This window comes from Bubalus bubalis, chromosome 11, assembly GCF_019923935.1.
Source record: "Bubalus bubalis isolate 160015118507 breed Murrah chromosome 11, NDDB_SH_1, whole genome shotgun sequence".
Classification (NCBI taxonomy): Eukaryota; Metazoa; Chordata; class Mammalia; order Artiodactyla; family Bovidae; genus Bubalus; species Bubalus bubalis.
This window is the reverse complement of record NC_059167.1, coordinates 65961833-65987777: the sequence shown is the minus strand read 5'-3', so window position 1 is coordinate 65987777 and position 25945 is coordinate 65961833. Positions and strand designations below refer to the sequence as shown.

The window sequence follows — 25945 nt, the reverse complement described above, 5'->3', positions numbered from 1 at the left end:
ATCAAAGGGACAGCTACCAGCCCTCGTAGAATGATTCTTACATAACTTAGCTTGGGTCCATGTGGAGAATTTCCAAATGTCTAATTTCGCCCCCAGAAGGAATGGGCGGTACAGATAGACTGGAAAGATCAGTCCTCCAAGCCACATATGATGAAGAGGAGAACACACTTGGAAGACGAAACTAAATTCCACAGAACTATACTAAATGCCCCAAACCACTGACCTCTCCTTTCCTTTCTCATTTTTAGTTTGTTCCTTCCTCAAATGTTGACTCATTTTTTTTTTTTTTACTGAACAAAGGTCTCCAAGTGGGTGGGAACCTTTCCTATTCATGAGCAGTGTCTTTATAAAAGGTGGGGTCCTAGAGTAAACTTGTCTTGCTTTTTATCTTTGTGCATTTATCCCACAAACTACTATGGTTTAGAGTTTGAACCTTATTTCATTAAAAAAAAAATTTACATTGACCAATTTTTTCAAGTCTTTATTGAATTTGTTATGATATTGCTCCTCTTTTGTGCTTTGGTTTTTTTGTTGCCAGGCACGTGGGATCTTACCTCCCCAGCCAGGGATCGAACCTGCACCCCTTCCATTGGAAGGCAGTCTTAACTACTGGATCACCAGGAAAGTCCGTGAACTTTAACTTGGCTATTTTAATGATACTGGATAAAAGTAAATTCTTATTTTCTAAACCTTTGGTGGGGGCTTTCCCCAGACAGATTACTTAAAAAATCATGAAATGAAACTTGATTGGCATCTGAGATTATGAACAGTCTTCAAAGAAAGATGTCTACTGATATCATAAGATATACACTCTTTGAGGCTAACCAAAAAACCCACTCTAAAGATTTCCTGTTCCTTGAAATAAAGGACTGGGGGAAAAAATGTAAATAGAAAAAGTAGGGAAATCATTAAGTTTCAAGAGATCTTTAGTAAGAGTGCCACTTTTCATATTATGGGAAATGTCATATTTATGATACTTGGATTACTACAGAACTCAGCAGGACATTAACAACGCCATTTCTGGCTTTTATTTCTGGATGGGCCACTAATTCTACCTAATTATGGTGGTCTATAAATAGAAACACTCCACCCACCAACTCAGAGCTTCCCTAGTGGCTCAGTGGTAAAGCATCTGCCTGTAAGGCAGGAGATGCAGGTTCAATCCCTGGGAAGATCCCCTGGAGAAGGAAATGGCAACCCACTCCAATATTCTTGCCTTGGAAACCCCATGGACAGAGGAGACTGGCAGGCTACAGTCCATGGGGTCACAAAAGAGTCGGATACAACTTAGCAACTAAACAAAAACATACCAATGCAGATCTGACACCTGCCAGGTGACATCTGGAATCTTTATCTTTTGCATACTTTTAAAATCACAGCTGGACAAACTTCTAAACTTTGTAGGGTTTATGTGGATGGAGAATATTATAGAATAGTCAGAATGACAGATTAATGCAGAAAGCTAGGGCATAGTAAAGACCAACAGATGCTGTTCACGCTGCATTTCAGGTGAATGCTTTCCGGACCAGGGAGTCAGGCCCACTGGAGTTTGAATCTATAACTTCAGGCTGGGAAGTCCTGGGTAAGTCAGGTCACCTTTATGAGCTTTATTTCCTTTGTATGAGAAATGAATGTCCAATTCTGCGTACTGTGGGCAGGATCAGATGAAATAACACATGCAATGCAAATCGTGGAGCTTCTAGAACACTACAGACCCTCAGTCAAGGTTGGCCAGCCAAAGGAAACTGGATCAGGAGAAAGAGAGATGAATATATCAAAACCCAAGAGCATTTTTATGAAACAGGAACACTTCAAAGCGTAAAGCTCAGGTGACTCCTTGTCCATTTCAGCAACAAGTTCACAAATGGAACATAAAACTGCAGACGGTGTATGAAGTGCATGGCACTGGTTAGTGGTCAAGGCTATTATGCTGAGTTCAGCTTCTCTGCCTGAGACTGTTTCCTGCCCCCCTGCCAGCCTGGTGCCGCCCCAGGAACACACTGGCACAGCTCAGGCTGGAAACATCCGTACTTCAAACATTTTCCCTTATGAAAAGGAACAAGCCAGATACTATTCTTAGGAAGAAAAAAAAAAAAAAGAAGACAAGCTTTTTTCCTAGAAGTAAGCTCAGCAATTTGACTGCCCCTGCCCCCACCCCCTGCCTCTACACAAGGGCTTTCATTATTCCCGTGTCAGTACACACAGCAGCATTCTGTGCCTCTAAACCCAGGCCACGCCAGCCCCTTCACAGGGCCCAAGGTGCCAGGATGGCAGCGAAATCCCATGCGCTTAGCACCCCCAGTGAGCCTTTTGCCTTTTATTTATTTATATGATCAAACATTGCTGCATCTTGAGTTACCAGGCTCTCAGCGATGCCTGGTAAATTAAAAAAAAAAGTCCATGGGCATTTAAAAATAGTTTAAAAGATCTTGAAATCTGCAAAGGCTATGACATCATTTACCAGCCTTGGTTATACAATCATTTTGGGTATTACATACCCTGAAGGTGAAGTTCAGTTATATCAGCCAGAGAAGAAAAGACCACATACCAGGGGGTCACTCACCGGGCAAAAACAGACTTCCTGCCACTGAGCCAGGGAGGGAAATCATCTCAGGAGAGCTGCAAATTAGTGGTTTTACAAGCCTTGCAGAGCTGGAACAAAAGTGGCTGTTCCGGGAAGGAAGCAGCTTGTACGAGAAGAAAAGATAAAGAGCTGTGACTCAGGAGCACAGGTGACTGCAGATCAGCAGAACCACATGGGTGGAGGGTGTGAAAAAGCCTTAGGGGGAGCAAGAGGACAGAGCAGATCCAGGGATGATGGGCAGGGTCGCAGCCAGGGGGTGTCTGGTCGCAGCCAGGAGGGATGCTGCCCTGGAGCACACGGGCATGCAGGCAGTGAGGAGGGGCTGGACGGCTGGTCACCTGCACGTCGGTCACCCTCAGTGGAGCCCTCCCTGCTCCCCACCCCAGCCAGGTCCCTTCTCAGAGCACAGTGTCTACACCTGGGCACTCACAGCTCACCATTCTGAAGAGGGGAGTTTGGCGCCCCCTCCTTCACCTGACTAGGCTGCCCAGCCCTGGCCTAGGGTGCTGTTGACCTTAGTAGGCAAAGTATTGGTCGACTCTAGAAGGCTGGCCTGTGGGCTCCCAGGCCAGAGCAGAAGCCCCTCGTGGTGCAGCAAGAGGAAGTGGGGAGACGCAGGTTCTGCCATCAGAAGCTGAAGGAAAAATGAGGCCTCCTGACAAGGAATCTGGAGAAGCGGGCCTGGGACTGCTTCTAGCAGAAAGGACAAGACCAAAGCAGAAGGCTAGACTGGAAGCCAGGAGGGCTGAATTTAGTTCTTTGTCACTAAAGACCTCTGGTTCCCAAACTTGATTGATCATCAGAATCACTCGGGGAGCTTTACACACACACACACAGACACACAGACACACAGACTGACTGACAGACAGACACACATACACACACACACTCTACCCCCAATCAGAGGCTCTGGGGCAGGGCTTGGGAACTTACATTGCTTAAAGCTCCTGGGTGCTTCTGATGATTACTGGGACTAGATAAACTCTGGAGGCACTTATGGTGTTAGGTGTTAGAGGACTATCATTTTATGAAATGTACATATAGTTTTTAAAGAACTTTTTTTTTTTCTATACTTTTTCTTAGAGGAGTCACATGCTCCCCTGTCTTCAGAGGCACAGCAAAATAGACTACGCTGTTAACACGAGGGTGGTCAGATCACTGCCCACCACCTGGAGGCACAGACTCCTGGGGCTGCGAAAAGGCTCAGCCGTGAGGCTGGAGAGTGGGAACCACAGCCCAGAATGGGGATATGGTGTACCCCCTCCCGAAATGGCATAGTTGGTGGGCTGGGCTGAGCCAACCTCCTGTGGCCTCTCTGTGCCCTTGTGTGACACAGGGCTCCATGCCTTAGGCACAGGGTGACAAGTGCTGGGCCCTTGGCACCCCAATGGTCCCACCAACGCCACCTTTCTCTGGTTCGGTGGGTTATCTTCCTGCCATCCTAACACAGCAGCAGCATCCAGGTGGTGAGTGCACGCATTTCCCCAAGTACCAGGTGCTACGTCAAGCACTCTGCAAGCCAGGTCACACAACCCCCCCAAGCACCCTGGGATGTGCTCTTACTAGTTCCATTTTATAGGTTGAATCAGGCTTGGAAAGGAGTCATTTGCCCAAGATCACAGAGGTAGGAGCCAGAATCTAAAGAAGATACTGATTGTCAGGCTTGCTTCATAACCCTTCCATGTCCTGTTCCCTGAGGCTCCTGGAGTAGAACCTCCGCCTGAGGTGCGTGTGGGAAGAGTCCCTGCCCAGGCTGCTGCTGGGGGTCTCCAGCTTACCTTGGCCAGCCGCGCTCGCTTGATGAGGTCATTGAGTTTGCGCACTGCCGCCTTCTGGGGAAGGCTCTGGATGTCTCTGAACAGGTCCTGGGCCTCGGCCTCGAAGAGCCTTCGGTTGTCAGTGTTCTGCAGGGGCTGCGTCCAGAAGGAGCCGATGTAGACGCGTAGCACCTCAGGTGTGTTGATGACCTTGCCCAGGGACCACATGAGAGCCCCATAGACTCGCATCAGCTGTTGTGTGTCCACTTGGTCGGCCTTGTTCAGCACTACACGGATCTTGTCGTCTTGGCCCCGGAAGGCCTTGATGGCCTCTGAGAACTCGTCCGAGATGTCCAGTTTGTGTGCATCGAAGAGCAGGATAATCCTGTCCACCCGCTCAGCGAACCACTGAAGGACCTGGCAGAAGTCATACCCTGTGGGGAGGGAAGGGGCAGGTCAGTGCGGCCGACTGCTACAGGGGGCTCAGAACCACCTGGGTCTCCAGCAGCTGCCAAGGAGAGTGCCCCATCTTCAAGCTGGAGGAAGGGAGGACTCATGATATGAAAATTGTTTCAAACGGGGCCCCCTGGGCTGGATGCATAGAGTTAACACTGGGGATGCTGGGAGTCCTTGCATGGGCCATGCCAGGGGATACTGTGGTCACTTTGATTGGGCAATGCTTGCTTCCATATTTGTAATTTCTTTTAGCCCCCAGGAGTCTCTTGTTTCACCTAGTACGGTCTTTTGTTTTAATGGCAAAATTGAGTGATGGCCCTGAAAAAATACAGGCCATGGGTCAAAAGCTCTCAATTTCTACCAAAGTCTCACTTTTCTGAAAGTAGCAGAGCTGGAGAAGGAAGAAACCTAGTGGCCACCTAAAGTCTCATGGAGTGTACAGGAAGTACCACAAAAGGGAAATTTCCATCTATCTAAATTTAAGAGTGTTAAGGAGATCAGAGGTTGACCCGGCCAAAACCGTGACCTATATTTATCATTTGGACTATTTATATCTTACGTATGTGGTAAATATTTTTAAAATTGTGTTTCACGGCCATTCCATGAAATGGTCTCTTGCCAATTTCTTTCTAAAAATGACCAGACCCATGACAATTCTGTTTATTTTACCTTGGCTGTGTACCAACACACTCCAAATCACGCACCCAAATCAACACTCCTCTCGGCTTGTGGTCAAGGCTTTTGAGCATTTCTCAGAGAGGCAAGTCCCATGAGAAGCAAACAGAAGGGGCCAGCCTCCCGGGCTTATTTTTATTCTCAAGGCTGATTAGCTCTAGAATCAAGCCTCAAAGCAGTGCAGTCAGAACCCAAAAGGGATATTTCCCGACCCTACTTTTCACGCTCTTGCCTCTTTTTTTAGATCTGGAAAACTTCCAAACACATATAACAGTCTAGAGAATAATGTGATGAACATTGACATGCCCACCTTGTACCTTTAAGAAATTTTCACTTGACCTTCTTTGCTTCAAATACTTAAAAAAAATTGAAGTGTAGTTTATTTAAATAACAAAATACCACATAGCAGCAAGGGTGAACTAGATTTTCACTTGTCAACACAGGCAAATCTCACACACACAAAAAATCAGTTTCAAAAGGACATGTATAGTATGATAACATTCACTTACAATGTTAAACGGAGAAGGCAATGGCACCCCACTCCCGTACTTTTGCCTGGAAAATCCCATGGACGGAGGAACCTTGTAGACTGCAGTCCATGGGGTTGCTAGGAGTCAGACACGACTGTATAACTTTCAAGTAGACAACCTGAGCGACTTCACTTTCACTTTTCACTTTCATGCATTGGAGAAGGAAATGGCAAGCCACTCCAGTGTTCTTGCCTGGAGAATCCTAGGGACGGGGGAGCCTGGTGGGCTGCCATCTCTGGGGTCACACAGAGTCGGACACGACTGAAGCGACGCAGCAGCAGCACAATGTTAAAAAACAAAGTAACCTTTGGACATGTACTACAGCTCGAATACAAACATGTTACATGGGTTTGTGGATGCTGGTTGATTCTGGGGATAGAGGAAGCGAGGCCTCTAAAGTAGATGAAGGCCTAAAGGAGAATGAGCTATTAGACAGAAATAAAGGGGGTCCATGGACTAAAGTTTCCATGAATTGAAGAACAGGTGTAAGAGGAGTAACTGGGCAAGCAAACTGGATTCAGATACATTTAAATAGGGACTTCCCTGGTAGTCCAGTGGTTGGGAATCTGCCTTCTAATGCAAGGGAGGGGGTTCGATCCCTGGTCGGGGAACTAAGATCCTACATGCCACAGGGCAATTAAGCCCAGGGGCCACAACTAGAGAGCCTCACGAGCTGCGACTACGGAGCCCATGCGCCACAGCTAGAGAAAGCCTATGTGCCACAATGAAGACCCAGCACAGCCAAAACTTGAAAAATAAAAAGATACATTTAAATAAAGAGAACATTCACGAAAGTGCTGAAGCCCCCCGTGACCCCTCCCCAAGCCCTGTCCTCAACCTCCTCCCCAGAGGAAACCACAGCCCTGGATGCAGGGCTTTATGTCACCGCGCATGTGCGTATGCTGCCAGCTCAGGCCTTTCACTTCTCTTTTCTGTCTCACTGAGGGACTCCCTGATTCCCTGGGGGGAAAGGAGACCAAAGGCAGTTTCCAGAATGTGGGCTAGAGTTTTTCATTGCTGTCAGCAGCCAGTTTAGATGAGAGGAAAAGCGAAGACCTATGGAACAGGTCACAGCTTAGGATATGAAGATTCTGAGTTAACATTTCACTTGGTTCTGTCCCTGTGAGGCCAGAGCAAACCTCCTCCTAAGGTAATGTGGGTTCTGTCATTTGAGACTGACCTGTGCACCAGAAAGCCCAGATCCTGGGTAGGAGATGCTCAGCGGATGAAAGACAGCGCTATTTCCTGGGGGCTGCGATGACGTTTTGAGCCACCCACTGAAAGCCCTGTGTGTGAATTTACTTTTCCAATAGGGAGGATGGACTTGTCTCTCTGACCCAATGCCTCTCTCATTTGGTAACTGAAGGTTCATAAACAGATTGAAGAAAAGGCTGTGTCCAGCATGCATGCTGGGGAGGACACCAGTTGTCCTTTGCTGAATGCTCTTCCTGTTGGATGGGGGTTAGCATGGGTTCCTTGGGGACCATTGACGCTGAAGGTGTGGTGGATAGTCTCTTGTGCCACTCGTTAGCAGGCTGGGGTACAGATAGGTGATTTAGAATCAGACAATCATCTCCTGGGCTTCCCAGGTGGTGCTAGTGATAAAGAACCCGCCTGCCAATGCAGGAGATGCAAGAGACGTGGGCTCAATTCCTGGGTCGAGAAGACCCCCTGGAGGAGAGCACGGCAACCCACTCAGTATTCTTGCCTGGAGAATCCCCATGTCCATGGGGTCACAAAGAGTTGGACACGAGTGAGGTGACTTAGCATGCATGCAATCCTCTTCTACCAGAGGATGGGTGTTGAATCTTAAGGGAATGATGCAAAGACACAGGGAAAATAAGAATTTATTTATAGCAGAGATGGCTGAATTTAGATGGTGATAGGACTTCCCTGGTGGCTCAGACGGTAAAGCATCTGTCTACAATGCAGGAGACCCGGGTTCAAGCCCCAGGTTGGGAAGATCCCCTGGAGAAGGAAATGGCAATCCACTCCAGTACTACTTGCCTGTAAGATCCCATGGACAGAGGAGCCTGGTAGGCTACAGTCTATGGGGTTGCAAAGAGTCGGACACGACTGAGCGACTTCACTTCAGTGGCTTCCTAACCTAGTTTTGAGCCCAGTTCTCCAGTCTTCCTATCCATTCTGTGAACAGCCTGATTTTCTGAAAACTCCTTTTCTGCTCAAGTTAGTCAGCTTGTTTGGTTTGCTATCAAGGACCATGACTGGTAAATAATCTATCCCCACATTTGAATATTTCCTAACTATGGATGCTTTTACAACCAGTGCCGAAAGAAACTTGCCACACCAATAGCTGTCATCTCCTCTGTATGTGAGCACCGTGTAAATTCAGCCATGCAGACTTGTCTCTCTTCCTCCATGGGCCACCTGGGTTGACTGGTTGACCTCTACAGTAACATGTGTGTTTCAACTTTAATTTGGGTTCCTAAAAGTTATTTTAAAAAACACTTCGTTCCAATGCTTCAGTGAAATAAAAAGTTACTGGGAACAGAGCTGCCAGATCTAAGTGTGCTAAAGTTTAGCCAGTCCTCACCTCTGGAGGAAGAGCTGCATGTCTGTATTCTTTTGTTTTAAAGTCATGATGAAAGCTTAGTAAGGATTAAGCAGTATGGGTAGGTAGAAGTGCTTTGTTTGTCATTAAGAGGTGTAAAAGAATGGCTTGTCACGTTAGGCAACACAATCAAAGGTGAAAAAAAAATCACTAAGTGTCTCAGAAGAAAGCAAAGAATTGTCAAAGCTGGGAGAAGTTGGTCTGCTCAATTTTTTCCTCACATGCAGTTGCTGTTATTGTTATTTTACCATTTTTAAGTGTACAGTTCAGTGGCATTAAGTGCATTCATATTATTGTGAACCATCACAACCATCCATCTCCAGAACTCTTTTCACCTTCCCAAACCGCAACTGTGCCCACTAAACAATAACTGTTGATCCCTTCCTCCGTCTTCTGGGCTCCCAGAGCCCTTTGCTTGTTCTCCTATCAAATGACTTTACACAGTGGATTATAACCCGATGGATGTACAGGGTTCTCTCATTAGATAGTAAATTCTTTAACCATAGGGACCATATCTTCCTCACAGTGGCACAAGTCAGTGATTATCAAAAGTTTGGGCTTTGGATTCAGGCTGCCTGGGATTCTAATCCTACCTCTGCCACTTACTAATTTTGTGACCTGGGGCATGCTGCTTTATCTCTCTGTGTCTCATTTTCTCATCTGTAAAATGGGGCTAATACTGGTGTTCATATACTTCACGGGGCTGTGGAGTATATGGGTGAAGCATTTAGAATCATCTTGGCAGCTAAGTTCTCTAAAATGTTATGACCTGGTTATTTGAAAAATCCTTGCATCCAATTTCCAGTGCCTGGTGGGGGCAAAATAAAGATTTGCTGAAAGATGCCTGGCTGGGGTGAAGTACAGCCTGCAGCCATGGAGAAAATCAAATTTCCCTAATTAAACTGGGTAAAGATGACAATGCAGTGATGCTCGAGCCATGTGAATCAGTGCTCAGAAGATAGCTGATAGAATATACTGACTGAGCAGAGACTGCTCGTATTTTATGAATACAGCCAGTGGCCTTTCCTCCCTTGCTTGTGAAACAGGGAGTTCTACCAGTTGGTCCTAAAGACCCCGCGTGCCAATTCACTTCTGTCAATCCAACTCTTTGCAACCCTGTGGTCTGGAGTGGGTTGCCGTCCATTCCTCCAGGGGATCTTCCCAACCCAGGGGCTGAACCTGTGTCCTCTTATGTCTCCTCCGCTGGCAGGTGGGTTTTTACCACTAGTGCTACATGAGAAGCCCCTCAAAGACCCCGGGTTACTTCTAAAACGAGGCAATGATTCCGACCGCAGGATCCTCCTTGGCTTAGCAAAGTCTGTGCACACCTTTGCTGGCCAGGACAGCTCAGGACAAACCTTGGTGCTCAGCAGGGGAGAGCAATGAACTCCCCAGAGGTTCTGTCACAGAGGGCCGTCGGGGCGGGTCACCCCTAGAGTGAGCCACGCTATACTAAGTAGGTCTGTGATGGCGTTACCCCTTAAAACAACGTTGAATACCAGTGGCCCTCAGACTGAACGTGCCCTCAGCTGCTGTTTTGTTTGGCCTACAGAGTGTCCTTATGTTCTGAGCTCATGGCCTTTGGTCTGGACAGCACTGTCCACCTGGTGCCCACTTCTGAGTGGAAACACTACAGCTCAGACTCTGCCTTAGAGACCCAACTCTGCCCTCCAGCCCTCCTGGGCTCCTGAGGGGCACTCCTAGCTGCCATTCCCCCCACCTCAAAGAACTGCATGGCGTTACTTCACAGGTGCCTCCCACCTGGACTGGGAATGTCTGAGGGCGGGGGCCTCCCTATCCTGCTTCTCCAGCCCAGAAGCGTGCTTGCCAACACAGCCCTCAGGAGTGCTTCCTGATGGACTCAATGTATTCTGTGGGAAAACGTTCAACATTCCCTTTTTATTTTTTGGCCATGCCGCATGGCTTGCAGGATCTAACTTCCCTGACCAGGGATCAAGCCTAGGCCCTGTGCAGTCAAAGTGCAGAATCCTAACCATTGGATTGCCAGGGAATTCCCCTAAACTTCCCTGCCTTAAACAATTTCTTGAACATGTCTCTTTGGAAATCAAAAGTACACTAAACATCCTGGAATTTAATAAGACAATTCAAACACAAAAAAATTTTAAATGGATTAATTAATAATTATCAAGTTCCCAGGATGTGCTTGGAATTGCTGCTGATGGACATGCTGCCGTAAAATTGAGGCTGCTAGCTTTACCCAGAATAGCCCCAAACTGGAAATAATCCACATGTCCTTTGGTGGGTGAATGGCTAAACTGCATTGCGTCTATCAGTGGAATACTACTCAGCAATAAATGGGTGGGGCTACTGACGCATGCAACACACGGGTGAATCTCAGAAACACGCCAAGTGGGAGAAGCCAGGCATTAAAGAACACATAACTGTACAATTCCATTTACACTAAATTCTGGAACAGACAAAGCTAAGCTCCAGTGACAGAGAGCAGATGAGGGGTTGCCTGGGACTGAAGATGAGACTGGGACTGACCACAAAGTGCCAAAATCAAAGAAGGAACTTCTCAGGGTGATGTACAGTTTCTGTTTCTAGAAGATGGTGGTGGTTACACAAGAAACACGAGTACAGGAGTAAATCTGCAAATTCATCAAAACTCAGAAAGCTGTACAGTTAGTTAGAGTGAGGGCATTGTAATGTACTGTACTCCAATAAAACTGACTTAAAAAGTAAAAATAAATATGAAAGAAAAAGAAAGGATGGACAGAAGGCTGCAAAGAAGAAAGAAAGGCAGAAGGGAAAAAAAAGGAAAAAAATCCAAGGTTGCTGAACTTGTTTGAAGATATACATCTGCACACACTGCTGAGTGGACCAGGAAGTTGAAAGCTGTTCAAGGGAACTATGTCACGAATCTGGCCATGTATGGAGTTGGATTTAGCAACAGTTCCAACAGTCTTAACCACAAAAGTTAATGTAAAATTTGGCTTATCCACTGAAACTTTGAGAGTCGTGAATTTCACAGTGTCTTGCCTCATGGCCAAGGTGCTTAAAGTCTTTCATCGTGACAGACCAGCGACGAGAGTGCTCTGAGTTTATGAGAATCAGTTCCAGCTGCACAGAGTGCAGTAAGGCCCAGGGCACACAGATCTGAGCGTGTGAGTGCACACCCACAGGTGAGCATGCCTGTGGGTGTAGGGTATATACATGCACATGTATGAGTGTGTGTGGAGAGCATAAAATTCAATATAATAATAGAACTGTCCCCACAGTACTCAATATATTTTAAATATGTTATCAGTCAGTTATATATAGGAGCTTCCCAGGTGGTGCAGTTAGTAAAGAATCGCCTGCCAATGAAGGAGATGCAAGAGACGCAGGTTTGATCCCTGGGTCAGGAAGATCTCCTGGAGGACGAAATGGCAACCCACTCCAGTATTCTTGCCTGGAAAATTCCATGCACAGAGGAGCCTGGAGGGCTATAGGCTATGGGGACTATAGAGTTCCAAGAGTTGGACATGACTGAGCACGTCCACAGATGTAGAAACCGAGGTTTAATGATTTAAGACGCCTGCCCAAGGTTACACAGCTGGCAGGTAGTGGAACCTGAACTAAAACCAGGCCCCTAGAGGAGAGGTGCTGATGACAGACATTTCAATTCTGTAAGATGTTCCAGTGGAACTTGTAATAGTCTGGAACAAAACAGAGGAGTAATCAGTTCAACTGTTAAAAAGTACAGCTTCTCTTTTTGCGAAAGGACCCCACAGCTATATGGCTTTTGGAACTGGGAAACAGACTTTGTCCTGTGGAAGATCCCAGCTTGGCATTCCTGGTTCCACATTCTGGGAACGAGGAGGAGGCAGGAAGGAAGGGGCCCTTTCCACCCAATCAGGGGGCTTCCGTCACAGCCCTGTGGAGACCATGGTCTCCGTCCTTGCTGACAAGCCTTACCAGGAAATGGCATATGAGGTCAGGACAGTGGCCCCAGGCTCAGGTAAACACAGGGCAGGCACCCCAAGGAAGCAAATTTGACTGACTATTTTTAATAGCACAACAGAAAAAAATGCTTCTGTTACTTCCCAAAGCCAAGTTTCCTATTATGTGAGTTTTAATCAAGACGTGTGTCAATGAAAGAATGCAAGATAATGGTTCTCTCTGCCCTTGCTGCTAGTGCCATTCTTGAGGTGGACAAGGTCCCCTGACCAGCCAGCCAAGCCCAGGACTCTGCCCAGAACTTCCCTTCTGCCTGGAGTGCCTTCCCTCTCTCCCATCTCCAACCACCCATGCCCCCAGGAGGCCTCCCCCACCCAAGCAGAGCAGCACGTTCCTGCCTCGAGAGAGGGTCTGTTCTCTGCCACAGCCCGTGCTCTAGATGAGACTGTCATCATCATGTCTGGAGTCCAAAAGCCCACTGCAGCACACCTGACACTCCCTAAATCCGTTCCCCTGTGATCTGTTCTCCAGCACCAGTGATTTTTCTTGTGGAGCACTTACTCTCTATAATGATATATTTATTTGGTGACTATGTGACAGAAACGCCAAAGGGAAACTGCACCCCTCATCTGTTCACCACTGTACACCCAGGATCCACCACTGAACAGAGTAGGTGCTCAGTAAACCTAAATCTAGTTTGTGCTAAGTTGCTTCAGTTGGGTCTCACTCTTTGGGACCCCATGGACCGTGGCCCACCGGGGTCCTCTGCCCATGGGGTTCTCCAGACAAGAATACTGGAGTGGGTCGCCATGCCCTTCTCCAGGGGATCCGTTTATTTCCCCCAAAATTGAAAACAAAACTACCGTATGATCCTGCAATCCTACTCCTGGGTATCTATCCAAAAGAATTTAAAACTGGGATCTTAAAGAGATGTTAGCACTCTCACGTTTACTGCCGCATAATCCACGTAGCTGAGATGTGGAGACGGCCTAAAAGCCCACTGGCAGATGAATGAATAGAGCAAATGCGGTGTATATATACACTGGAATAATGTGTGACAAGGGTGAGCCCTGAGAACACTATACCAAGTGAAATAAACCAGTCACAGAAGGACAAATACTGCATTATTTCACTTACATGAGGTGTCTAAAACAGACTTGGAATCATAGCGTGGACTGGTGACTGCCAGGGGCTGGGGTGAGGGGAAACTGCTAAGCAAAGGGCATAAAGCTTCAGTTATTACCTAGCGAAAGTGAACGTTGCTCAGTCGTGTCTGACTCTATGCAACCCCATGGACTATATACAGTCCATGGAATTCTCCAGGCCGGAATACTGTAGCCTTTCCCTTCTCCAGAGGATCTTCCCAACCTAGAGATCGAACCCAGGTCTCCTGCATTGCAGGCGGATTCTTTACCAGCTGAACCACAAGGAAAGATGAGTACATTCTAGAGAACTGCTGTACAACCCTGTCTGTAGTTAACAATACTGTACACCTAAAAATTTAAGAGGGTAGATCACATGGTAAGTGTTCTTACCACAATAAAATGAAATAAATTTGGTTTAATGAAGTGAATTGCTTTAAATAAGAAGCATAACAATTTTTAGCAAGTCCAAGGGCTTAGTTGCTTAAATAGTGCTGTGAGTGTCTTAAAAAAGGGCTGTTACTAATTATAGGGAGTTCAAATCATCTCAAAATAAACATCAGTTGTCTAAGGGGTCACTCAAATATTAAATATATATTTTCAAAAATAGTCACTTCAGTTAACAATAACAGCTACTTCAATTAAACATGTGCAAGGAGTCCTTGTATTGTTTCCAGGACGAGTTTACTTCGCAACTGGAAAAGGCTGTTTCTGAAAATGTTACTGGGGTTGGATGCAGAGTGACTGCTATAAACAAAGAATTGCAACAAATATTTACTGAGCTCTCTCAACATTCCTGCACTGTCAGGAGAGCTTCGCATGAATATCATCCCCAGTAATCCTCACAGCAACCCCGTGAAGCATGTACTATTATTATCCCCCTTTCACAGGGGCTTCTCTGGTAGCTCACATGGTAAAGAATCTGCCTACAATGCAGGAGACCTTGGTTTGACTTTTGGGTTGGGAAGATCCCCGGAGTAGGGAATGGCAACCCACTGCAGTATTCTTACCTGAAAAATCCCATGGACAGAGGAGCCTGGCAGGCTATGGTCCATGGGGTCACAAAGACTAGGACACGACTGAGCAACAACACGGTCACATTTACAGGCGAGGATATAGAGAGTCAGAGAGGTTAAACAACTTACCCCAGGTCATATAGCTGTTTCCCAGGGGTGCCAGAATTCAAACCCAGGGATGCTGATCCCGAAGCCTGCAATTTTACCACTGCACTGTGCATACATCAGGATGGTGGGATTACAGGTGATTTTTTTTTTTTTTTTTTGGTGGGGTGATTTTTATTTTCTTCTTTTTGGTCTTCTAAAAAGTAGTTTTTAAGGGTTTTGTGATGAAAATATATTATTTTTGTAATAAGAAAAAAATAAACATGGACAAAATCACTGGTCCATATATGACTGGGCTAGCAATATCATTTAGGAGGGCGTTCCCTTCCTTCTGTACTAGTGTTTACAAAACTAAGGTCTGGATTTCTAGCACTTTCTAGCTTATCACCATCTCAGGAAACACAGGGAGTGAAGTGATGCCTTTGTAAATACACAACTCGCTGTGAGCAGAGGCTGCCCCGCTTCACTTGGGTGAAGCAGCGGAACACACCGGGGTGGGGTGAGTAGAGACGCTGCTGCTGCTGCCCTCCCCGCCTCGCTTCTCTTCTCTAGTGGGCTTCCCCCTCCTCCCAGCTGACCAGACACACAGTGAGGCTGGGTGGGGTGGGGGTGGTCCAGGCTCCTGCTGGGTATTGGGGGAGCTGATATTAAACCCCTCCCTGGATCTAACAAGACTCTCCGAGCAGACGAACGCTGCAGCATCTCCATGCGTGCTTGTGCTGTGCTATCATGTCCAGCTCTCTGCAGCCCCATGGACTGCAGCCCACCAGGCTCCTCTGTCCATGGGATTCTCCAGGCAAGAATACTGGAATGGGTGGCCATTTCCTGCTCCAGGGAAACTTCCCAACCCCAGGATTGAACCCGAGGCCCCTGTGTCTTCTGCGTTGGCGGCAGGTTCTTTACCACTGAGCCATCTGTGGATCCCCTACCTCTGCATATAGCAGTCACCTTTTTGAGGAGGTTCAATGTGTATCCCCCTCAGTTTTCAGATGTTAATGGTCACCTCTTGGAGAATGTAACTGGCTACAAGAACAGCCCCACAGTTATAGAGTTCTCCACCGCCCTGTGCCTGGTCTGGCCACTAAACATACCACTATTTAAATTAAACCAAGGACCGAGCATGTTCTGGGATGGGCTTGGTGTTGTTTATCCCCCAGCTCCTCTCCCCACTCCTCTCCCTTTGGGATTTAGTCCAATACCTTGTGAATTTATTTTTTGTGCCTGTTTCCTCCTAAAATAAACAAGCTAGCCCCACAGCCTGTCTCTCCTTCCTATGGGGGATGTTGTAAAGATAACGATGAGGCAGACAGTGCTGTGTGACCCCAAAGACCCCAGACATCATGGAATCACAGCACATGGGCGGACAGGAAACAGAGAAATGCTCCGCTTGAACAGTTAGCACAGCGAACGAGGCTTCTCCTGGTCACGTGGCCAAGTCAAAGGGAAAACTGGGTTTCATATTTCACTTTCCATTCCAGGTGAAAAATTAGGTTAAGAAGCAGATCTGAGCCCTAGGAAAAGACAGCAGTAGTACATGCCGTTGGAGGCTCTTTGCTAGAGAGAGATCTTGGTGAAACTCTATTAGGAAAAATCTATACGTCTTGGAGCTTGGTTCAGCTGCTTCAGTGCCTGCTCTCAGTTTCTACATCTATCAGATGGCTCAGATGATCAATATGGATTCCTTCACATCGTAAAGATATATATGATGGTTCTGAACATTAAGCTTTTCTGAAACTAAAAGTCAGATTCTCAGGAAAATCAATTTAGTGCCTGTATAGAAGGTAGCATCAAGTTCTAGTATCAGCATAAGAATGTAAACCATCTGGATGGTTACAGGAATATTCAGGGACTAACTCTAGGGGATAAGATGAACAAGTAACATGTTTCATGTTATTATATTCATTTCACTGGACTCATGTGCTGTGGCATTTTGGGGCTGATTTGAAGGTCCTTGCATGTTTCCATAGGGGCAGTTAGTTGCCCTTCAAGAGTAATTTCCTTGTCATTTAATTCCAAACACTTCTATGCTGAAATAAATTAACAAAAGAAAAGTCACAGAATTTGAGACTTTCAAGGATACTGAAGAAGTCATCAGATTCAACCTTCTAATACTATAATTAATAGAATTCAGGAATTGAGTGTCACGCACACAGAAGTCGTCCCTTCCTCGCTCTCAAGTGGGCTTTGTGTACCTCAGGTGAGAAGGTCTCGTACAATATGTCTATAAATCAGGCAGAGGCAGTCTGTACTTGTACTGGGTTTTCTTGAGGCAAAATGCCAACGGTATACAGACTCCACCCAAGGATGATGAGGCCAAATACTTACAAGACTTCCACCTTGACAATGCATCTTGTCATTTTGTGGTTCAGAAGGACAAAGAAACAATGTTTCTTCACGTCATAATTTTCCACAGAGAAAAGTTAAACCCAGAGGGTGACAACTTTGGATCAACAAATGACTTGCAAAGTGACCTCTGCCCTCAACCCCTGCCCTGCCCTGTTCCTTTTAAACATTCCCAGCGTTAAGTGAGTGTTCTGTGAACATCTGGACAACAGCCAGTCATGAAGATCAGCTTCAGCAACTAAGCTATCAGATAACCCACTGTGAAAGCCAAACCATTATTTGGAGATAGTTATTTCTAGATTTACGTCACAGATAGAAAGACAGATCAAGCCAGTGGGGCCCATGTGAATCCACATTAGTAGCAGTTAGTGGCTCAGTTGTGTCTGACTCTTTGTGACCCCATGGACTGTCGCCCACCAGGCTCCTCTCTCCACGGAATTCTCCAGGCAAGAATACTGGAGTGGGTTGCCTCTTCCTTATCCAAGGGATTTTCCCAGCCCAGGGATCTACCCTGGGTCTCCTACACCACAGGCAGATTCTTTACCATCTGAGCCACCAGGAAGATACACTTATTTTATTAAATCAGAGTTTGTGTATTTAATAGTTACCAACAGTATTTCAAAATGGTCAAATATTTCCAGAAAGGAACTTCTTTGAGAAGATTGGTAAATATGAAATATGCCATCCACCTAGCAGACAATGCAAAGATAAAGCGAAGATGAAAACAAAAATTGGTATTGCCCTAAACTGGGGAGGATGTGTGGAAGCAGGCACTTTTGTTATTGCTGGCCAGAATGTAAACAGGCACACCTTCTAGAGAGGCATTTGGGCATCAGTTAACACAATAAAAAGACCACAGTTCCTGTTAATTCAGCAATGCCACTGCTAGGAGTGTATCTACAGTTCCATGATTGCACAGATTATATATACTTGCACTGTATATGCAAAGCTGTCTGTATTCTGTGGCACTGTGTGTAACAGTGAAAGACTAGAAACAGCCTCAATGCCATCAATCCAAAGGACACCAGCTATTAATTCTGGCACAGCTCTATGATGGAATATGAAGGACATAGCTCTAAGGCTCCAACATGGATGTGCTCCAAGATTCACCAAGTGGAAAACTCTTAGTGTGGAGCAGTGAGCAGAGGACCCTCCCACTCAGAGGAAGAGGCTGCAGCTCCTCTTTCTAGGAGAGGACCTGGGGACGTGGCTGTGATAGGTGTTCTTCACCGTTTAACTTCCTGTAACTTGACTTTTTCATCCCGACATGTACACACATCCACACAGAATGGTGGTGCTTCTGAAGAGCGCTTCAGAAAGGCGACGTGGGATCAACAGGCTGACTTGTGCTTTCAACCATGATTTGGATTCAAACAGGATGGTTTTGAGAAAGAGACAAAAAAGAACCCAGGTGAACTGGCAGTTTCCACAGGAAACTGTATCATGGCCCATGTGGGAAATATCCCCAGATACCAGAAACGGGATTATGGCAAAAAGAATTGGAAGAGTGACAAGAGCTGGGGCCCTCACCACAAGAGGACACCCTCTCTGGTCACTCTCTGCAGTAGGTTCCCCAACATCATGTGCGGCTGCATTCTCCTTGTACTCCTTCCACAGCTCTCCTGTCAAGTCCAAATATTTCCTTTACCCTTCCTCTCCTTTTTCAGGTCCCTAGAAGCGCAAGGTACTTGTCTGCCTAAGTCCCAAGACTCAGCCACCACCCAGCTGACCAGGGATCCTGGTGGGTCTTTTGGGGACCACTCCAGCTCCATGAAATGAACAAGACCACCAGTTCTTCAACACCACTCTATGTCAAATGGCTTGTACCTGTTATGTCACTTTATCTTCAAACAACTGGAGTGGGGGGTTTCCTCACGTTATACAGGTATAAACTGAGGCTCAGATGGCCCCACAGTGAGGTGGGGTGCTGGGATGTGAGCCCAAGTCAGTCTCATCCAGAGCCCACAGCAGTGGAAAACAAGGACTCCCTGAAAGCACCACTATTTTCAGGGCGTTTCCACTACACGCTTCAGAGCTAATGCTTATGGAGCACTTGGGTATTTGCACGATTATTCAGTTCTAACCCTGTGAGGGAAAGCACTTCTCCCATTTTATAGAGCAGGAAACTAAGTCTCACAAAGACAGAATAACTTGCCCAGGTCACCCAGCTGGTCAGTGCCAGAGCCAGGGAAATGGAAAGTCCCTGGCCAGTGTTTACTGCTTTTCCGCTTAGAATCCTGCATTTACAATCTACCTCTCTTACTCTCCAGCCCCCACAGGGACACAGTGACAGGGGAGAGACCTTTTGCACACATAACATTAGGGATGAAGTCTGTATAACAAGAATGTCCCCATTAGAGCAGCGATGTTACTGAATATTTGAAAATACAAATGAGAGTCTTTAGAGCCTCTTGATGAAGATGAAAGAGGAGAGTGAAAAAGCTGACTTAAAACTCAACATTCAAAAACCAAGATCATGGCATCTGGCCCCATCGCTTCATGGCAAATGGGAAAAAATGGGAACAGTGAGAGACTTTATTTTCTTGGGCTCCAAAATCACTGCAGACAGTGACTGCAGCCATGAAATTAAAAGATGCTTGCTCCTCGGAAGAAAACCTATGACAAACCTAGCCAGCATATTAAAAAGCAGAGACATCACTTTGCTGACAAAGGTCCATAGAGTCAAAACTATGGTTTTTCCAGTAGTCATGTACAGATGTTGAGAGTTGGACCATAAAGAAGGCTGAGTGCTGAAGAATTGATGCTTTTGAACTGTTGGAGAAGACTCTTGAGAGTCCCTTGGATAGCAAGGAGATCAAACCAGTCAGTCCTAGAGGAAATCAATCCTGAACATTCACTGGGAGGACTGATGCTAAAGCTGCAGCTCCAATACTTCGGCCACCTGATGTGAAGAGCTGACTCACTGGAAAAGATCCTGATGCTGGGAAAGACTGAGGGCAGGAGGAGATGGGGGTGACAGAGGATGAAATGGTTGGATGGCATCATTGATTCAACGGACATGAGTTTGAGCGAACTCTGGGAGACAGTGAAGGACAGGGAAGCCTGGTGTGCTGCAGTCTGTGGGGTAGCAAAGAGTCAGACATGACTGAGTGACTGAACAACAACAACAAATTTTTCTCTGGAGGTTCCTAAAAATCTTAACTTCCATAGAAGTCTAGAATAATTTGGGGGTGCTCCTACGTGGAGTAAAGGAATAGGCAGAGGACAGCAGCGTTAGGCCAAGAGTCCCTATCAGATGCTCATGAGCCCAGAGTCACCCAGTTACCTGGTGATCATTGTGAAGTGAAGCTACCTCTGCTCCCTGTCTAAGTCCTCACCTGGGAGGATGCTGGTTGGTCAGAGCCTTGCCCAGTGGTGTGCCATCTCTCAGCCACCTAGAGGCCACCCCACACCATTTACATCCTCTGCCCTGTCCTTTCACACTGGTGACAGATGTGCAACAGAGCTCAAGTCCATTTTGGTAGGTTTTCCAAGCTTGTGACTATTCACTTGGTTTGGGGTTGGCAAAGCGCATACGAGGGGCTTCCCGGGTGGCTCAGTGGTACAGAATCTGCCTTCAAGGCAGTAGACTCATGGATTTGATCCTTGGGTCGGGAGGATCCCCTGGAGAAGGAAATGGCAACCCATTCCAGTATTCTTGCCTGGGAAATCCCATGGACAGAGGAGCCTGGCGGGCTACAGTCAAAGGGGTTGCAGTCGGACACGACTTATCGATCAGCAAAGCATATAGGAGGGGGCAGGCTCAGTGATACCCCAGATTCCTCAAAATGGGGACCTCCTATACCAGAAGGCCTGGACATGCAGGGTTTTAGGGTCCCACCCCAGATGCCCCCAATTGTAGTTGAGGCTGGAAAGAGTCTTTTAACAAGTTCCCTGGAGCCTGAGAATCACAGCTCTAGGCTTCAGTGCATCATTTACAGGGCAGAAGGGGAGCAGAGGGGAGAGGGCACCTGAGAACGGGTATGACAGAAGAAACGAAAGGGCCAGCCTGGCATCGAGAGGAGAAAACCAACCAAACAAAGCCACAGAAACCGAGTGGCAGAGCCAGGCTGGACGACGAGAACTGCTGGCTATTCACAGATTCTTCTGGGCACTCAAGAGAAGGCTGAAAAAGATAATCCTTCTGTTCTTCTCAAAATAAAATCTACATGCTTCCCTAAGGCCAGCAGCTTCTACCAGCAGGCCCTCCCAACCGCACTGCTTATCGCCTCCAGGCCACTCCTAGCCTCCAGCCTTCCCCGACCTGCCGGCTCCGACCTGTCGGCTCCGTTTGGCCTTTGCCTGCAATGCCCTTCTCCCAACTCTCTGCTGGGCTAGTCCCTCCATTCTGTAGGTCTGAACCAAAATGCTCCCTCCTCAGAGAGACCTCCCCTCACTACCCATCTAAAAAGTAGGACCACCTCCGCTGTGGGATTCTGCAATTGTTTCCTTCACATCTTCATGTCACCTCCATTTGTTCCGCATTTTATCTGCCATCCATCTACACCAACCCCCCTCTACCCTCTCTATGCTTCAGGACGCAGCAGCAGGTTCTATCTTGGTGCTGATAAGACTAAGTCACCTGACACATGGTACGTGGGGACACGGTGGACCAAGAGGACCTAGCAGAGCATGGTGCAGGGTGGACGTTCCACATAAGGAAGCCTCTTGCCCTCCCCACTGTCCCTGGGATGAGAATGCAGGGCAGTGTGTACTGTGTTTCCTAAAGGCCACGATCAAAAACCACTAAAGGAAAAAACCCAGGAGATCTGCTGTGTGCAGGGGACAGTGCCAAGTATATGGAAACGTACCCAATGTGGTACCCTCCCCCAGTGCTGTCTTCTGTGTGTGTGAGACAGACAGACAGACAGACAGACTGGCAGGGGTTGTTTCCCGGTTTATGTCAAAGCCCTCTATTGTTAACAGCCCATCCGAGAGTTGACTGGGCTTGGCTGGGTGGGTCTCGACTGGGGTTTGTCATGAGGTGAAAGTCAGAAGGCAGCTGGGGCTGAAGATCAGAAGGCTCAGCTGGGCTGGTCGTTCACGACGGCTTTGCTCCCATCTCAGCTGGGCCAGTCGGAGGCAGTCTGAGACTCTTGGCCGCCCCATGTGACAAGCTTGGGCTTCCCACAGTGTGGTGGTCTCAAGGCAGTTGGATTTCTTAGATAGTGGTTGGCTTCTCCAGAACACACATGCCAAGAGCTCTAGGTGGAAACTTCAAGGCTTCTTATAACTTGGGAGGTCATAAAGCATCATTTCCACTGAATTCTACTGATCACAAAGTGAGCCAGAGGCCATTCCAGATTCAAGGGCATGAATACCGGAAGGCATGGGTGGGAAGGCATTGGTTGGCAGCGGTGGGAGCAAAAGGCATCTTTTGAGACCAGTTACCACATTTGCTGTAAAACTGTGGTCTTAACGTCTGTGTGCCTCAGTCTTCTCTCCTATGGAAGGGGATAACAGTTCCCATCTCACAGAACTTTTGCGAGGAGCAAATGAGTTAAAAAAATATGGAAAACACTTAACAATGCACCATGTGCCAGCTATTATCACTACTCACAAGAGTAAGGAGCAAATCTTTTCTCTAATTAATCTCTGTGTCCCAAGGTCTATGGAATATTTTATGATCATGGGTTGCTCTCTGTGTGAAGAGAAGTACCCAATCTCCACTAAAAAAAAAAAAAAGTTGTTTTTCATTTAAACATCTAGGTAGGTTTAAAGTTTGGATAGAAGTAGCCCTTTCTCATGATCAAGTATGCATTTAAAATATCGACAAAAAGTAAAAATATCTTGCCGGGCTTAGTGAATGCCATTGTGAGTCACGGTGATGACGTGCTCACTTAAGGGGCAGAGGCAGCCACACGCGTAGTGTGGAATTTCCCGTGGCACTGGCGGAAACGGAGCCCCAAATGTGTTTGTCAGCAAACTTCCCCAAAACAAAAAGAAACCAGGATTTCCTGCTGGAGGCCCAAGAAGCAAGTGATGTCCAGGACCTCACAACCCAACCTCAGACTGGCCTCAGCTCTGGCCAGAAAACAGGATCTGCCAACAAATTAGCGGTCAGCCCCAGGCCCTGGGGATGCACACTTTTCTATTGTTGCCAAATTCCAACAAAGCTCAGAGACAAGTCATTGAGCTCAAGCTCTAAATATGAAAATGGCTTCATGATCTGAGCCTGTGGGCATACGTTCTACTCTACAGAATTCTCTTCCATGTCATCCTCTACCGCATATCCCTCAGTGTTCCCATTCAGCCTCCAGGATAAACCCAGCCAGCAGACACGCACACTCCACCATATGCACAACTCAAATTACTTTAAAGGCCCTGAGCTCAGACATCTTCCCATTCTTACAACCTCTTCCTGCTGTCTGGAAGGGAATAACAATAGTAAGGGCAGACAGGTTATCTGTCTGTTGACTGTGCACCAGACAGGTACTGTGGTAAGAGTGCCACATCACCTCACTTTATCCTCACCCCATCCTGAAAGGCCCTGCTGGTTGGTGAACTCACCTGGAGCCCATATGATCAAGAAAAGCTACTTCATAAGGTCAGACATACGGATCAATGAAATAGAATTGAGAGTCCAGAAATAAACCTCCACATTTACACCCAACAGATTTTCAATAAGGATGCCAAGACAATTCAGTGGGGGAGAGTATTGTCTTTTCAACAAATGGTGCCAGGACAACTAGATATGTACATGCAAGAAAATCAAGCTTGACCCCAACCTCACACCATATACAAAAGTTAACTTAAAATGGAACAGTCACTTATTGTAAGTGCTAAAATTATAAACCTCTTAGAAAAATACAGGAGTAAGTTTTCATGAGTTTGGGTTAGGGCAAAAGCACAAGCAGCAAAAATTTAAATAGGTAAATTAGACTTCATTAAAATTACACACTTGAATTTCTCAGACTATACCATAAAGAAAGTGAAAAGCCAATCCAGAAAATGAGACAAAATGTTTGCAAATCATATGTTTGACTAGTACACAGGCCATACAGTAGTGTTAATCACTCAGCGGTGTCCAACTCTGTGACCCCATGGACTGTAGCCCGCCAGGCTCCTCTGTTCATGGAATTCTCCAGGCAAGAATACTGGAGTGGGTTTCCATCCCCTTCTCCAGGGCATCGTTCTTACCCAGGGATCGAACCTGGGTCTCCCACATTGCAGGCAGATTCTTTACCACTGTGCCACCTAAAACTCAGCAATTAAAAGACAAATAATCCAGTTAAAAAATGGGCAATGGCTCTGTACATACATTTCTCCAGAGAAGATACAGAAGTGGCTAACAAAGTACATGAAAAGATGCTCAACATCCTTAGCCACTAGAGAAATGCAAATTGAAACATAGTGAAATACCACTTCATACCTACAAGGAGGGCTCTAAGCAAAATGATAGTGTTGATAAGGATGTGGAGCAATTGGAACCTTCATACCCTACTGGTGGACACAGAAAATGATTCAGTCACTTTGGAAAATAATCGGGCAGTTTTTCAAAACATTAACAACTGAGTTACCATATGATTAGGCGATTCTGCTTCTAGGTTTATACCCAAGAGAATGAGGGTGCTCGGGGCTAGTGCACTGGAATGACCCAAAGGGATGGGATGGGGAGGGAGGTGGGAGGGAGGTTCAGGATGGGGAACACGTGTACACCCGTGGCGGATTCATGTCAACGTATGGCAAAACCACTAGAATATTGTAAAGTAATTAGCCTCCAACTAAAATAAATAAATTTATATTTAAAAAAAGATGTAAGAACATGAAAAAAAAGAATGTATGTTTTCACAAACACTCATACATGAATGATCATAGCAGCATTATTCAAAATAGCCCCAAATGTGGGGAAAAAACCCAAATGCCCATCAACTCCCGAATGATAAAATGTGGTACAGCCATACAGTGGAACTCTGTTTAACCATAAAAAGGAATGAGGCACTGTACAACACAGATGGACCTTGAAAACATTATGCTATGTGAACAAAGCCAGACACAAGGGCCATATGTTGTATGATTCCATTTATATGAAACGTTCAGAGGATGCAAATCTGGAGACAGAAAGTAGACTAGTGGTTGCCAGGGTCTGCGGAGAGAAAAATGGACAATGACTGCTAACAAAGTCAAGGTTTCTTTTGGGGATGATGAAAATGTCCTACAATTCACTGTGGTGATAGTTGTACAACTCAGTAAATACACCACACACACGGACACATAAAACCCACTGAATTGTTTAGAGAGAGAGAGAGAGAGAATGCAAAACTTTTTTAAAATGGGGAAGAAGAGCCTTTTTCCTTCACAGCTTCGCTGACAGCTACTTTCCATTCTTGATCACAATTCCTGTAATGCACAGGGTTAGAGCAGCTTGTACACGGTCCATTTATTGCAGCCAAGTGTGAGTACACGGACTGGAGCCTGTGTCTCATTCATTTTGAATCTTGGCATCCAGGACAGTGCTTGGCACTCAGCAGGAATCAATATAAATGTGTGTTGAATGAATAGTCTGTGTGTACTGTGTGTGTGTGTGTGTGCGCGCGCGCGTGCTCAGTTGGTCAGTTGTGTCTGATTCTTTGCGACTGTAGCCCACCAGGCTCCTCTGTCCACGGGATTTCCCAGGCAAGAATACTGGAGTGGGTTGCCATTTCCTTCTCCGGGGGATCGTCCCTGACCCAGGAATAGAACCCATGTCTCTTGCGTCTCCTGCACTGGCAGGCAGATTCTTCACGACTGCACCATCTGATCTCTAGCATGCCCCTTATATTATTCATTCATTTTTATACCATCACTTCTAAAATAAAGGAGTGCCAAAAAGATCACACATACAGTATCTGTTCATTATTTAAAAATTCTTTTTCCACTAAA

General features: G+C 46.4%; 1 protein-coding gene across 1 annotated transcript in view; it reads right to left on the bottom strand.

Moving 5' to 3' along the window:
- Positions 1–25945, bottom strand: part of EHD4 (EH domain containing 4) — an 82750-nt gene that overhangs the window by 15042 nt on the left and 41763 nt on the right. The window contains exon 4 of the mRNA XM_006066214.4: positions 4363–4775. Coding sequence (XP_006066276.1) covers positions 4363–4775 — 413 coding nt within the window. The remainder of the gene's footprint in view (positions 1–4362; positions 4776–25945) is intronic.